Raw genomic sequence first — 15,380 nt, 5'->3', positions numbered from 1 at the left:
AATTTTTCAATTCCAGTGAATACGTCCTCGATTTTCATGCTCCCCTGATACTTTTTTGAAAATTTTGAATTTTTAAATTTCAGTGAATACCTCCTCCATTTTCATGTTCCCCTAATACTTTTTCGAAAATTTCGAATTTTCAAGTTTCAGTGAATACCTCCTCGATTTTCATGCCCCCCTGATACTTTTTCGAAAATTTTGAATTTTTCAAATTTCACTTAATACCTTCTCCATTTTCATGGTCTCCTGATATTTTTTGGTTACAGGCGCCCTCCCTCTCTTGGGGTGTAGTACTACGATGCCACTGGGGTAACTCAAACCCCCAGATCTGAACCTCTACCTAGTCAATCCTCTTTGATCATGAGAGATCAAACTCCCCGAGTTTCACCGGCAGATGGAGCCAGGATGACGAAAGAACCCAGTGCCTTAATTTATTGAAGCCTCGGAAATGCACGTAAAAAATATTGTACTTTTAAATAATATATGCAAATTAATTTAATTAATTAAAAAATTAGACAATATGAGAATTGTCTATCCGTTATAAAAAAAAAATTTTAATTCATTTTTCACCGATAAATTCTCAAGTTTTTCAAAAATGAATAAAAAAAATACATCAGCGTTTTTGTTTTAAATAGTGATCGCCGACATATCGATAAACCCACAAGATGGCGATCATTACTTCGGAGACGCGCGATTTTTTGTATTTCACCCACGAAGAATTCCAAGATATTGAATTTTTAAATCGCGTCAGGAACTTCTAGCAGGATTCCCCCGAAATTAGATTCACCCATTTTCCCCCAAGAAATTCCCCTCAACATTTTCCCTCTCCCTCTTACAACATAACTCCAATCCAATTCCAATAAATAAAATCTGAAAGCACCCCCATTTTCAGCCCCCTTTAACCCCTTTAAATTCACTCCTCCACCCCCCAGAATTTCCATACGCCGTATTAAAAAAAACCGACAGTTCGACTGGGAAAGCATTCCCCGGTAATCAATTGAGGAATAACAAAAGCCCATGCTCATCTGCTAAAACCTATAAAACCACCCCCACAAACGGCTCGAACGAGCCAAAAAATTAAAAGAATAAAAAAAAAGAAAGAAAAAGAAAAAGTACAACCGCTCACATTACATTGTGCATAGCAAAACGTGGAAAAGTATAAAAAGGGGCGTGAGTTTGGCCGGTTATATCGGCATTCGCGGCCATAACGTACGAGGCATGAACCACTGGCTATACGAATGTACTTTTAAGACCCCCTAACGTATTCCCCACCCGTGAAGAGATGCAATTACTCGAGCGTGAAATCAATTACCTTTCTTCCTACCATCTCACACGGGCCGTTTAACCTTGTCTTATACTACTTGGGTTCCCCACAGTGTCGTTAAACATGAGTGCTTATATCCCATCTTCAGGATCTGTACTCCCCTCCCCCCACCCCCCGACAAACAACAAAATAATCCATTAACTCGCATAACCCACCCCAAAATCTCACCACAATTTCCCCCAAAAAACCCCCCAAAAAAAGTAATCAATCGATTAATAATTAATCAATCATTACCTAAGCTATAGTATACCTAGGGCCGTGGAAACAAGTTGCCATTCCAGTATAAAATAGTAAAAAAAAAATAAAGAGTGAAAAAAGAATAACGGCAATTGAAAAAGATGAAGTAAAAAGTTGAGTCGGGGTGGAGTCCTGGGGGAACTCCTCCTCCTGGGAGAGAACGAGGATGTGGAGGTATTTGAGAATGGTGGAGGGTCTGGAGCTGGTGAGACGTCAACGGGGGAGCCAACCACCACATGGATGATCCCCTTCTCCAACGGACAACTGGGAGGTACTGGAAAACTGGTATCGTCAACCGATTGGTGGTTGTCGAGCTCCCACCGATCATTATCACCGCTCAACTCCACATGAACAACAACCAATCCCCGATGATCTTATGTACCTCCACCACAGTGAAAACTGATGGGAGTTGCTTTCAGCGGGGGTGTGGGGATGTCTGGGCTGGCAGTGCGCCAAAAGCTCCCGAACACGAGAGTTCGACTCGGTAGGAAAAATTACCACCAGCTCCCAGAAGTGCTGCGAATCAAGTGTTTTAAATGTTGATGTGCAACATCCAGAGTGAAATCACAGGAATACTGATAATCCTGTGTGATTAAGTGACAGTGACATTACCCCTAAAAACTCCAATCAACAAATTAAAATTCATCCCCAACCACCGGGAATTATAAATAATCATTGATCAAGTTGTTTAATTAAGAAGGATACACTAGGATAATTAAGGTTTACGTCACTGGAGATTCTGAATGGATATAAGTTGAACGGTTTCAGTGGATCGGAGAATTCTGTTCGGGGATTGATTGGTTTTTAAATAAATAATGCCTCGACCGTCGCGAGATACTTATGGTGACCAGAAACCACCGTATTCTTATATCTCCCTTACGGCCATGGCTATATGGTCATCTAGAGATAAAATGCTGCCACTTGCGGAAATTTATAAATTCATTGCGGATAGATTTCCGTATTATCGGAAAGATACGAGGAGATGGCAGAACTCGTTGCGCCATAATTTGTCATTCAACGATTGCTTTATTAAGGTGAGTTGGAGGGCATTTAATTATTTATATTTATTTATATTTATTTATATTTATTTATTATTTTTACTTTGGGGATATCGATACTGTAGGCTTGAGTTTATCGTGATGGACAGGCATGTGGCGAGGTGCCGACGGCACACGCTAAAGTCTACCTGTATCATTATTTTTTGGATCACCATCTGGTTTACACCTGCCAAATCCAATGATCGGTTTCGCACCTTTCTGTCGTGGAATATAATGTATCAGTCTGTCTTCCGAATTATGGGTAATTATTGCTGGGTACTTTGACGCAGAAAATCGGCGATTGAAAGTCTCTTCACACTGGAAACAATTAGATCGGATAGATTCTGTTAGATTCAGAGAAATCGATAATATATATAATAATATTCTCGAACAAGACATGTCATTGGGTTTAAGGAGAAAAATTCAGGGGAAAGTCGAGCGAATATCCGGTTTTTATGGATTGTCACTATCGAATTATCAAATGTCTCGAAAATCTCAATGGAAATAATTTTATTTTCCGATGAAAAATAATGGAAGCAGATTTTATTGATCATATTAATTCATTCTTTCGAATAATTTGTAATTCGACAGGGTAACGAAAAATCTTGTAGATCAATTGTTCCGCAGTTCTAATAATTTTTTATATTTCATTTTCAAGGTGACATCGATGAACAATCGATTTTCATTCGAATCTACAGTAAAAAAAAATCCCGAGCTGTCAACAATTTTTGAATAATATTTAATTGGCAATAATTTTTTATTGAGTGGATGAAGTCAATGAAATTCTAGACACAAGTTGTCCAGATGAATTATAAAAACAATAAACAAATTTTTTCAATCTCTATTTTGTCCATTCGAAGAGACACTGAATTTTTTTCAAGTCAAATTCGTGACAATTTGTTAATAACATTGTAATAAAAAATTGAGTGAAGGAGATGAAGTAATCGATTAGCCTGAAATAATTGCGAAGTATTCTGCGTAATTTTGACTATTGAAAGAGCGAAGAAATTTATAATTCAGGGAAAAGAGTTATAAATAATTAATGATTGTGGCAGAAATAAATGAATGGAGGAGATGAAGTAATTAATATATTGTTGTCCCTGGGGATTTAAATAGTTTATTCTTCGCACCGAGGAGTTGTAAGAATCAATTGCAAAGTCAATACGTATGTTTCTCTAACCCTGTTCCACCCTATTTTTGCCATTGGGAGAAACACTGAATTTGTAATGACAGCAAAGGCGTGACAAATAGTTAATGACATTGTAGCCAAAGTGGAAGTATACATTGTAAAGAGAGTGGCTTATAGGCGATACGATCGTGCGGGAGTTGCACCTGGTGAAGAGAAGGCCTCTTTTGCCATAACCCACAGAAGTATACTTAATCATAGTGGATAATGGACGCTAGAATTTACTCCCGAGTCCTTGTCTTACATGACAACATGCTCTCCTGTTAAATTGTCTCTCATTAGTTGAAATTAGTTGGATGTGAAACGAGATAATAGGAAATTCTCAACAGATATTATGAAAAATTGAGGGAAAAACTGGCAAATTACGGAAATATGAACTCCGGAAAAAAACAAAACCATTATTGATACCCTCGTTGTCATGATGAAATTTCATTTCGTTTCAAGTTTTTTTTTTATTAAATGACGAGGAATATTTTTGTTTGAATAGTATATTGAGAATTACTTCTAGTTTTTTTGGGGGAATTGGAGAATTTGTGGGCACGTCCAACTGTTGGTGGGAAAGAAATTCAATGGAAAATAAAAAATCAATACGAGTGATAAAATGAAATTGATTAAATTCTAGAGAATTCCCTTTCTCCCAATTAAATTTATCTCAGGTGAAGCGGTTACTGGTATTCACTGGAAAATAATGTTAATTTTAAAATAGAGACTACATCATCATTTGGTCTTAGAAACTTCTTGAAAGTCCAGTCAAAACAATAATTGAATTTTCAATTTCTGGAATTTGAATGAATTTTCAATTAAAAACGTGAAAATGAAAATTGAAAAAAAAAATTAAAATTCTTTATTCCTCCAATTTCGTTCCATTCTTCCAATAATTACTTCTATATTCAAAGGATTAATTGCCTACAACGAAGAATTTCACAGAAATCTCGTCACTTTGTCGCTCTAAAAAATTTGTGCATTTTTCCACTGGAAATGTAATTGTGTCAAGTGTAATTGTCGATCACTGTTGGTAATTTAAATAAAATTCTCTTGCCACAATTAATCGGTTCTGTTAGCACCAGAGAATACTGGAGACTCGACTAGGCAGGGGCTTGCATGATTTAAACGTTGAATATTCAGTGGCAATTGCCGTTTCGCCAGTGACACATGAAAATTATTGCAGTACATGCTCTCAGGGGGGCGATGCGTGGGTGATGCACATCATGTGACGATGTACTCATATTATTAAGAAATGGTCTGATTTATCAACTTCTCGTGAGTCCTTTCTGATAGCAGATTGTCGACTTGTCGACAGATCAAGAACTTTTTATTTTCTCATTGATCGTAATTGTCGCTGGTCACCTTGAGATGTCAACATTCACTTGATTACTGACATCTTGGGGTTTAGAAAAGACATTTTGGTGAATGTACGGAGAAAATAGTTTTATTACTTCCAGGACTTAAAGCCTTTATCCGTGAAATTGTTGTGCGTTTTTACGTGATGCAATGTTGATGATTGAAAAAAATAGGTAATACTCCCAGCAAAAACCAATTGTTATTACCAATTACATTTTGTGGTCAATAACGGATTTATCTGTTTAAACTCTTGGAAGTAACTAATTAGTTTAGTGTTTTTATCATTTGTTCTTAACGAATGCTCAATGAAAAATCAACAATGGGAAGAAAAAAAAATTTTTAATCTAAAAAGCGAATCAATTTATCAGTTGCGCATGCGAAGAGTTTCCACATAAATTCATAAAATTGTTCTTAATCTTCATTTCCGGGTACATAATAATTATGCATTCCGTCGATTACTCAAATCCCAGCACTTGATAACTAATTACTTCAATCATGAGCGACGCATTGCATTATCTATCCAAATTTTTATGAAACTACAGAAAAACATCTCATGAAGTCCCGGAAATTTATTTACTTCGTTCCACAATTTCAATCGGATTAGATAAATTACTTCTTACATTAATTAAATAATGAATTAAATTTACCAATGCTAAACAAATTCACGAAAACTAATGAAAACTAAAGAAAACTAATGAAAAGAGCGGAGATTTATTTATATAAACCCTTTAGACAATAATTTTTTAATTGCGTTATCCCAAGTATATTTACATGACGGACAATTTTCTTCCGAGTCCATCCGATTACGAATAGCGCGGTCGTTTGATAACGAGGGTGAAGCCACCACTAGCCACCACTAGCCACCACTAGCCACCACCAGCCACCACCAATTTCCTGATCATAATTAAAATAAAAAATGTCTCAAACGATTGAATTGCAATTGCAGGTACCAAGGGGTCCTCACCGTCCTGGAAAAGGTGCATACTGGGCCCTCCACCCAGCGGCCCTATCAATGTTCGAAAACGGTTCCCTGCTGAGACGTCGCAAACGCTTCAAGCTCCACAAGCCTGACAAAGAGCTGCTGAAGTCAGAATTACAGGCGCTAGCATCATCAATGCCACCACCGCACTCAGAGCCACCAGGTGTATCAGCCCCAGTGTCAAGTACCACAGGAAGCCTGAACGCAGCAAATCTCCACAGACTCCGTGAGGACCTCCTCCGATGGGAGATGCAGGAGAGGAGAATGATGGTAGCATCAACGGGTGGATCAGGTGGTTTTGGTCTTGAAGCAACAGCGGAAACAGCATCAAGCTACTATCTCCTGTCAGCAGAGGCAAGACAACGCCTGAGTAACGGCCCAATCGCTGATCCAACGGAAGTCGCAAGACCATACGACACATCCCTCCTGCAAAATGGCACCTGGTCCTTCTCAACATTCAATGGTACCTACATGAGTCACCTTCCCGCTTATCTCCAGTCCTCCAGACAATCGCTTCTCACATCAGAAATGCCGGACAATCGAGCAATTTGCACGCGTATTCCACCGATGGAGAGTGGCTCAGCCGTCGGTTCACCACGTGACATCCCCTACGACATCTACAGAGACAGGTTGTACGATGACGAACAATCCCCAACATTACCCTCGAAAATCTATCGACCACCCGACATTGTCTTCGGTTCGAGCTCATCACCGAGATTATCACCGAGTTATGCTGATGGTACTGATGTCGCTGGTATTGATCAGAATACACCAAGAACCTCACCCTCACTCGAGGCAACTGTTTTACCTCTCTCCCATCAAACAAACAGTCACAAAAAAGCCAAAAAACCGTTCACTATTGAGAATATTATTGCACCAGATGATGATGACGATGAGGATAAGGATAGAGTCAAGGAGCATGAGGATATTAGGAATAGTGAGACTGCACTGTTGATACCAAGACCACTCTATGCTGGATACTCTATCACTGCCTCCAGGCCCTATGGAACTGCAACCTGAAAATACAAGGTTTTTTTTCTTCTGTCTTGTGCAGGTCATACGGCTTCACTTCAGGCCGGTACTATTCCTCTTATTCTCATTATCGCAATTTTTCCGCCAAGTTTTAACTTTAGTTTTTGCGCCACCTGAGAGGGACATGTTCAATCAATGCATAATAACCTGACAATTTGATTATTTATTGTCAATTGAAGATGTCAATTGAATTATTAAAAATTCGTGCAGTTGCATTGATAATTAATGATTGTTGTCCTTGGCTGATGATGTCCGACTGATAATGATTGAGTGAAAATTGTTGTAATTTTAAAAGGGAGACGATAAATTGATTGAATTCGGGGAATTATCCGTGTCCTCGAATTAATTCATTCGCTCAAATGATTTTATTAGGAATTCAGATACACTGAGAGAAATATTCAATAAAAATTACGTGTATTTTCCGTAATTCTGGAGCGAAATGTGGTTGTCGGAAATTTTACGGAACTGTCACGTAATTTTTATCTAAAGTCACGGAATTTTTCCGCGGTGTTCCATAATTTTTATCTGAATTATCGGTGAAAAATAACGATACCGTCACTTAAATTTTTCGAATCAACACCGTAATCGGTAAGTGAACTGAAAATTCCGTAATTTTTACTAAATATTTCTCTCCGTGTAATAGATCACTCGATTTACAATCGATTGTCGAAGAAATTATCATTCCAGTGGTGGTTTTATCGAGGAATTGTACCGTTTCTCTTGATGCTAAATATCGAGACTGTGGAAAACTTTTAGCGATCGATGTTTTTTCCCTTCTCTCTTAGTCTCTGAAATGTGGAGGCAGACGGTGGTTTGTTGTATGTCTGCAATGAGTGATGTAGATGGGGGGTGATGATTATCTAGAGATAATAAGAAGGTTTTTCGACTTGTTGGTGTGTTTTGACTTTGAAATAAAAGTTCGAAATGCCGATAAATGAGAGGAGAATATATATAAAATATATATAGATCGGTGCAATGTAGGAAAGCGTAGGTTTGAATAATCTGTATCCCAGTGATAATGCCGTTATTTCAATTGTACTATCGAGTCTGTTTCGACGAATGTATTTTTATTATCAACTCTTCTCCGTAATCGGACGACTTCGTATGTGCGATATACCCAAAATATTATTCTGCATTTCGTATGGATGATTTCGGGTGCAAGTGACTTGTGGAGACAGAAAAAGTATTTGTAAATGTACTAGGATTATACGTGAATTAATAAATTATTGTAAATATATATACAAATATGAAACTGGCATTTGTTATTTGTGGAACGGTAGATTTTATTAAAAACGGTATAGAATGGGAAATTTGAGATCAAATTGAAATTTTGGAAATTGGAATTGCAATTTTTTTTAATCTTACGTAAAATTGTTTTATTTAACCGTCAACCAGCAGCAATATTTATTAAACTAGAGGAAATTCTAACATTTTTACGAATATTATCTAATATTTTTAATTACTCATTCATTCATTTTTTTAATGAAAATTTTGGGACTCGAGTCGATTGGTTATTAAGCTATCGAGATGTATTTTGTCGACTGCTCCTCTCGATTTAATCTCTAAACTCGTTCTTTATTTCAGTTCCATTTTTCTCCAGCACGTTCAGTCTCATCCTTAATCAGAGGAGAGGCAAAATTCAAGGAGGGACTCCGAGACTGCATTATTCTTCTTTCCTCTCATCCGCATTCTCTCTCCTGATCCCTCGATTTTCGGCTAGTGCTCTTCCCACGTTTAAAAGGCACAACATTTGGTGAGGGTATGGGGGCCTTTGATGGAGCACCGGCTTTTGAAATTTAAACAAATCATCATTAGTCCGAGCGCATATAATTTGTTTGTTTGTAGGCGAAAGCGTCTTCCGTATATTCTCAGAATAAAATGTACAACGCACGTTTTCTTCTGCCCTATTCTCTCCTTTTTCAATATCAAAAATTTAAATTGAATTTCTAGTAAAAAACGTCAATTTTTCGAAAACGATAAAATGAGGGGAAATATCTCTAGAACTTGTCATTGATGAATCATTTAAATGAAAATGCTGATAATTCAATTATATTTATTGTACTACCTTAAAGTGCACCATGAACATGAGAATTCAAGTCTTTAATGAGTAATTAATTATAATTTAAAATGGAGATCCCAATTTCCTTAAATATTCATTATAAATCAGAGATTCATTATCTATTTTTAGAGGAAATCAAAGCAATTCGAAGACATATAATTGAAAATTGAGATGGAACTTTAACCAGTGAACTGCCCTTTAAAATGATTCCTCTCTCAGATTGGAAAATCTATTCAATTAATTGTTATTGACGTGAGGACTAGAATTTATTGAATATAATAACATTTTCATTATGTTTCTGACACTCGACAAAGTGCCGATGACGTAACAATGTAATAATCGAGTTGAGTATTCAATAGATTTATTCCCTCGGTTTGTATCATCATTTGGGCAGGACTTATTTGTAATTTCACAGTGATGATATTGAGTTATTTTGTGAGGCGTAATGATTATTTAGGTGTAGCAATGATAAATGTTTCTGTAATGATCGGAAATGAGGAATGAAAAGGTGGATAGCGTTTGATGAAACACTTGGGTTTCATTCAGGATATTTTGAATGGCTCAAATCAATAGGCACATTAGTTATTCCGTAAATAAAAAAGAGAATTACTGATCGTGTTATGCTATCCCCTGACGTCTGCGCGTATATTCATTCGTCACGCGATTACCCAACTAACCAACTGGGGATCACGAAGATACACGCAATTAACGTCCTACGGGTAGGTCAACGATGTCTGAGCCATTTTCGGTGGATTTTATTTTTTCTCTTTCGAGACGTTAATTACAGGGTAGAACAAACGAAGTTTAATGATTAGAGGTGATTCTTGCTCGGTGAAAAATATTCACAGAATATTGTGACAGATCTGTTAACGCGGGGCAAAGTGTCATTTTTTTAATAATTCGGAAGTAATTGGAAGGAAACATTACGGACTGGAGAAAAAATTCGGGTTAGTTTAGTTTCGAATTTTCAAATTTCAGTGAGTCCCTGATACTTTTTTAAAAATTTTGAATTTTCATATTCTAGTGAATACCTCCTTGATTTTTATGCTCCCCTGATACTTTTTTGAAAATTTTGAATTTTTCAATTTTAGTGAATATCTGCTCGATTTTCATTTTCCCCTGATTTTTTTTTCGGAAATTTTGAATTTTCAAATTTCAGCGAATACCTCCTCGATTTTCATGTTCCCCTGATACTTTTTGAAAATTTCGAATTTTTCAATTCCAGTGAATACCTCCTCCATTCTCATGCTCCCCTGATACTTTTTCAAAAATGTGGAATTTTCAAATTTCAGTGAATACCTCCTCCATTTTCATGCACCCCTGATACTTTCTCAGAAAATTTCGAATTTTCAAACTTCAGTGAATACCTCCTCGATTTTTTTTTAAACTCCGAATTTTCAAATTTCAGCGAATACCTCCTCGATTTTCATGTCCCCCTGATACTTTTTCAAAAATTTCGAATTTTCAAATTTCAGTGACTACCTCCTCGATTTTCATCCTCCCCTGATACTTTTTCAAAAATTCCGACTTTTCAAATTTCAGCGAATACCTCTTCGATTTTCAGGGTTAGTTTAGTTTTTTATTTTACGAAACTAGACGTTGAAATTAGACCTCACGTTTACGGAAGGTGAACGGTAATGTCATTTGTCCATTTATTTTTATGTGTAAATCCTAACAAACAATCGTTAATCCATTTTTAAATATAGTTCAATTTTTTTTAGATGCAACTGTAGATCCTTTGGCGGGTGTTTATTGAATGCAGGGTAGGATGGAAAAGGGGGAAAATAATTAACTCAATGTGACATGCGATAATAATTGAACAATAGCGTCTTCAATTCACTCCCATCAGTTTTTTAATTCTTTTGGGGGGTGAGGAGTAAATCTCCAACCGTGAAAGTGACTGGCCAGTCACACCAATCGGTGGTGAGCTCTTGGTTTTTATTCCATCACTATAAAAGGCACGTGATGGGTGCAAACTCGAAGACAGAAAGGAATTAGTTGAGTCATCGTGGGTTAGTTTTGGTCATTCAAGAGGTACAAGTCGGATGTTCCGGAGTTTTTGTACCCGAAGAAATCATCTTATAAACAAACTGACCGGAAATATCATCAAGTGGTGAATCATTCGACTAATATAAAGTGGTGCATCCAGAGCTCAATGATCCAGGTCTATTAAATATCGTTCGATCTCAAAATCTATTGATTTTACGTAAAAATTTGAAAAGGCACTTTTTCGGGGGAATTTAGTTAGCTACAAAAAATGTCTTTTCGAATTTCCGCCTTGGGTCGATAGTTTTCGAGATACATCGATGATTGCACGGCGAGAAATATTCAATAACGGAACTGGCAATCGCTCGCCGATTACGGAAGCGACTCAGAAAATTTAAGTGGCGGTTATCTCTCACTGGAAATTCGTACAATAATTACGGAATGCTCTGAATTCTTCACTAATCAATCAATTAATTCCTGGGATATTTAAACTCTTCAACATTACAATTCCAATTTTCATGAATTTTCACAAACAAAAAAAATGAGCGATCGTTTTCAATTAGAATTGTCCATAAATTTTTACAAATCTTTCCATTTGAGTTTGGCGCTCTCCATCTACTTTAAAACCGCAATTAATAATTTTCCTCAGTACATACTGAAAATGAAAAATATTAAATAAATTTTGTATTCAAATTTGAGTTTTGATAGTCTCCAATTAACAACTTGAAAATAAAAAAAATTCGACATTGAGATAAATTGTAAAATTGCTAGCCGTGTATTTCCCGCGTTCAATACATTATTTCCGTCGACTAAAAGGATCGATAAAGAAAACAATAACATATCCCAACAACCTCCCGCACTTTTCAAAACAATCCCGCAATTGAAATGACAGTTTTCACTCATCAAATATCCTCGGTACATATAATTTAACATTCGACCATTGTCAAATCGATAACCACATTGAACGTTTATACATGCCTATAAGCTTTATACATAATCCACACTGAGATGTCTTATTACGTGATCCTGACATCGGGAACTCGAGTGAAATCGATCATTTCCCCCAGTTTTCCGATACGAATAGACCGGTACATAGAAAATTCATAATAACAAGACAATGGATAAAGAGAAAACATAAAAATGAATACTAAAGGGTAACAAGGATTAATGTTTGATGAAACAAGGGAGAGGTGAATGATATTCAAGCTGTCCATCGATGTACAATGGTATATACTACTGATATAGCATGTACTGGGGGATGTACTGGGGGATGTACCGATGGCATGTACCGATGGCAAATTGGTACCCGAGATCCGATTATTCATGCGGCATTACGTCCCAGCCTTTCTGTCCCGACTATATACACCGACAAATGTATATAGTCCCGGGTATATAGAGGCGGTGAAGAAGAGCGGTGTCTTAACAAGGCAAAGTAACTCGGGTTGCTCTCGGTGCCTCGGGGAAGGCTATCCTGGACACAATCATCTCGGAAGAGATGAAGAGCAACAACCAAGTGCGACCAACCAATGTCAAGCCTTTTTACACTCAAACTTAACATTATTTTTTACCGGTACAGACTAGTATTGAAAAGAAAATATATATTTCATGGGATTTATATTCTTGACAGAGTTCAATATTTTCTTGGAAAGTTTCTTCGTATTTTTATAACTTTCAAATGGTGGGAAAAAAAATTAAATAAAAAAATAAAAAAACTTTGATTCAAATAAAAAATATTAAAAAAAAATTAAATAAATAAATTTAAAAAAATATTTAATTCAATCAAGTAAATTTTTTGGTTGATTCGATTTAATATTTTCATTTAATTAAATAATAATTTTAATATTATCTTGTATTTTTAGTGAGGTTAATTATTTATGGATTATCAACGTATGGGGTGGAGTAAAGTTTAAAGTATACTTTAAAGAGATATATTAATATGTGATTTTATACTTGATTTGATTTCGTATGTGGTGATAATCCAGGAATAATTCAAATATTATGAATAAATTCATATGATAATTTATAAATGAAAAAATTTGTTACATGCTGATGAGTAATTGTGCAAAAAATACTTGTTATGCCAATGAACTTCGAACTAAGAACTGATCGAACATCCGGAGTCCAACAACTAACGGTTCGGATCGATTTGAAAATATATCGAGAGTTGTCTGGATATTTTTTCCCTGGGGCATGTAAATAACATTTTGGTAAACAGAAATTTTCGTCTCGTGTGTACAGTGCAGGATTTGGGCATGCTTTGGCAGTATATATGTACTCAGACGCCCTATATACAATATCCATCTTACAACAGCCCTCGGTTTTGTTCGCGTGTCACGCAAAATGTTTCTCTTCGATTTTATACCCCCCGGCATGTCTTCGAGTTTCAGATTTTGTTGTTTTCCCTTTCTATTTTTTTATTTTTATCCCCTCCTCCCTCTTGCATTTTTCCCCTCCTTAACTTGAAGTTTCCTCGGGGATCTCGTATTTTATTCATTCGTCGGAATATATGATAAATCTAAAAGAAGAGAATGTTATAGGCGATGATTTCGGGGATTGAGACGTGCATGTCGATTGATTGGGGATATATTCTGTCGGGGCGGTGTCGGGGGTCGTGTTCTAGAACTTTTGTTGTTTTTTTGTTCCTGTGATGTTGCAGTTATACAGTATACCTTTCGGAAAGTTCTTCGTGTGGAGCTACTGGCGACTCATGAATAATCCTGAGAGGAAATGTCATCCAACACGAGGAGAAAACGGAATGAACTTTTTGAATTAAATAATACGGAGTTGTTATTTCGGCGAACTGCTACCATACGTTGGAAAAATTCGAGGAATTACCTGGGGGTTTCCCCAAAAAATTCCTCTGAATTTCTCATGGAACTCCACAGGTCAAGTTCTACCACAATTTTACACTGCAACAAAATGGTAAAATTACAAAATTGCACTTGCAATTTTAGATTTAAAAAATAATGAGAAAGTGACATGAATGTGATGTCTCATTATTGTTTATAAAATAAAGAAACATACAAAACATTTTTATTAAATTTCTATTGGAACTTTATAGAAATCCCTGAGATAAAATTATGGGATAAGATTTTTCATAATTAACATTTCCTTAAACTTTCAGTTGAACATGCGCGGGAGGGGGGCTGCGTAATTTCTATTATTTCTATTAGAAAAATCCACAAAAAGCAAATACAATCTTTCAATAGAATTCCACGAGTACTTGTAATAGAACAGAAAAACCGCAATGTTTTTCCCTCAATTCCTTCACACAACACGACATTCTGAGAGAAACACGAGAGACCGGAATATCGTGCCGTCGGCGCGAGTATTATTCGATATAAAAACACCGAGATAACGAAAAGAAAAAAAAAGAAAATAATCTATTGGTAAAATATAATACTGTTAACCAGTTTAGTAAAGTATTTTGAAATTTAACGGATTGCAATTTTCCCGATGTTTCCAAAAGCCATAAACAAGAAAAATCCTTGGAGTGAAGGAATAAAAGTAAATTGGTAGAATATGTGTTTCTTATGTGTTTTTAGCCGTAAATAGATAGCGAAAATTTAGGTACAGAGAATATGCCTGAGGTAGAGAAATGTATACACGTACGAGGTACAAGAGAAGATGAAAAGATGAAAGGGTAACCGGGGCCCTTTGCCAGAGTGTTTGCGAGACCGACGTTTCGCCTCCATTTCTATGTACCCATATAACATGGACACATGTTTGCGATTGTGTTCGCCGCCTCCATGTCTGGTCATCAACACCTGAGAAATCCTGAGACTCGTTTTCCATGGTTGCCTTCACTCCCCTTGCCAAACTAGCATCATCTTCCTCTTTCATTCCACTCGGGCCCCTCGCCACTTTCTTTGGTCTTTTGGGCCCCATGTGAGCTCATGCCTGCGGCAGAAGCCTCCCGTCCATAAGGTATATACTTATGTATCCCAACTGCCTATAACTAACGCACCGTGTATTCTAGCCTTGGCTGATGGATGGAATTCCTTCTACTTCTCTTCAATACAACGCCCCAATACCAAAAAATCCCCCTTTGCCTCCCCTTTGCCCCCCTTCACCCTTCTTCACCTTCCTCCACCCTCTTTCACCTCCTCCACCTTTACCACCTCTCTACATCCTCCCGTTCAAAAAACCTCTGAAATATCCCAAAATATTCCAAAATATCCCAAAATATCCCAAAATAT

General features: G+C 36.7%; 1 protein-coding gene across 1 annotated transcript; it reads left to right on the top strand.

Moving 5' to 3' along the window:
* Nucleotides 1-2,023: 2,023 nt before the first annotated feature.
* On the top strand, nt 2,024-7,754 carry LOC105273609 (defective pharyngeal development protein 4; the record flags this gene model as incomplete). Its single annotated transcript, XM_011316141.1, is given in 2 exon segments — nt 2,024-2,595; nt 6,072-7,754. Coding segments are annotated over 2 exon segments (1,272 nt in total). The 5' UTR covers nt 2,024-2,376.
* Between the last annotated feature and the right edge of the window lie 7,626 nt (nt 7,755-15,380).

Source organism: Fopius arisanus, unplaced genomic scaffold (genome assembly GCF_000806365.1).
Source record: "Fopius arisanus strain USDA-PBARC FA_bdor unplaced genomic scaffold, ASM80636v1 scaffold00006, whole genome shotgun sequence".
NCBI lineage: Eukaryota > Metazoa > Arthropoda > Insecta > Hymenoptera > Braconidae > Fopius > Fopius arisanus.
The sequence above is the reverse complement of the archived record's forward strand: the minus strand, read 5'-3'. Positions and strand labels throughout refer to the sequence as shown.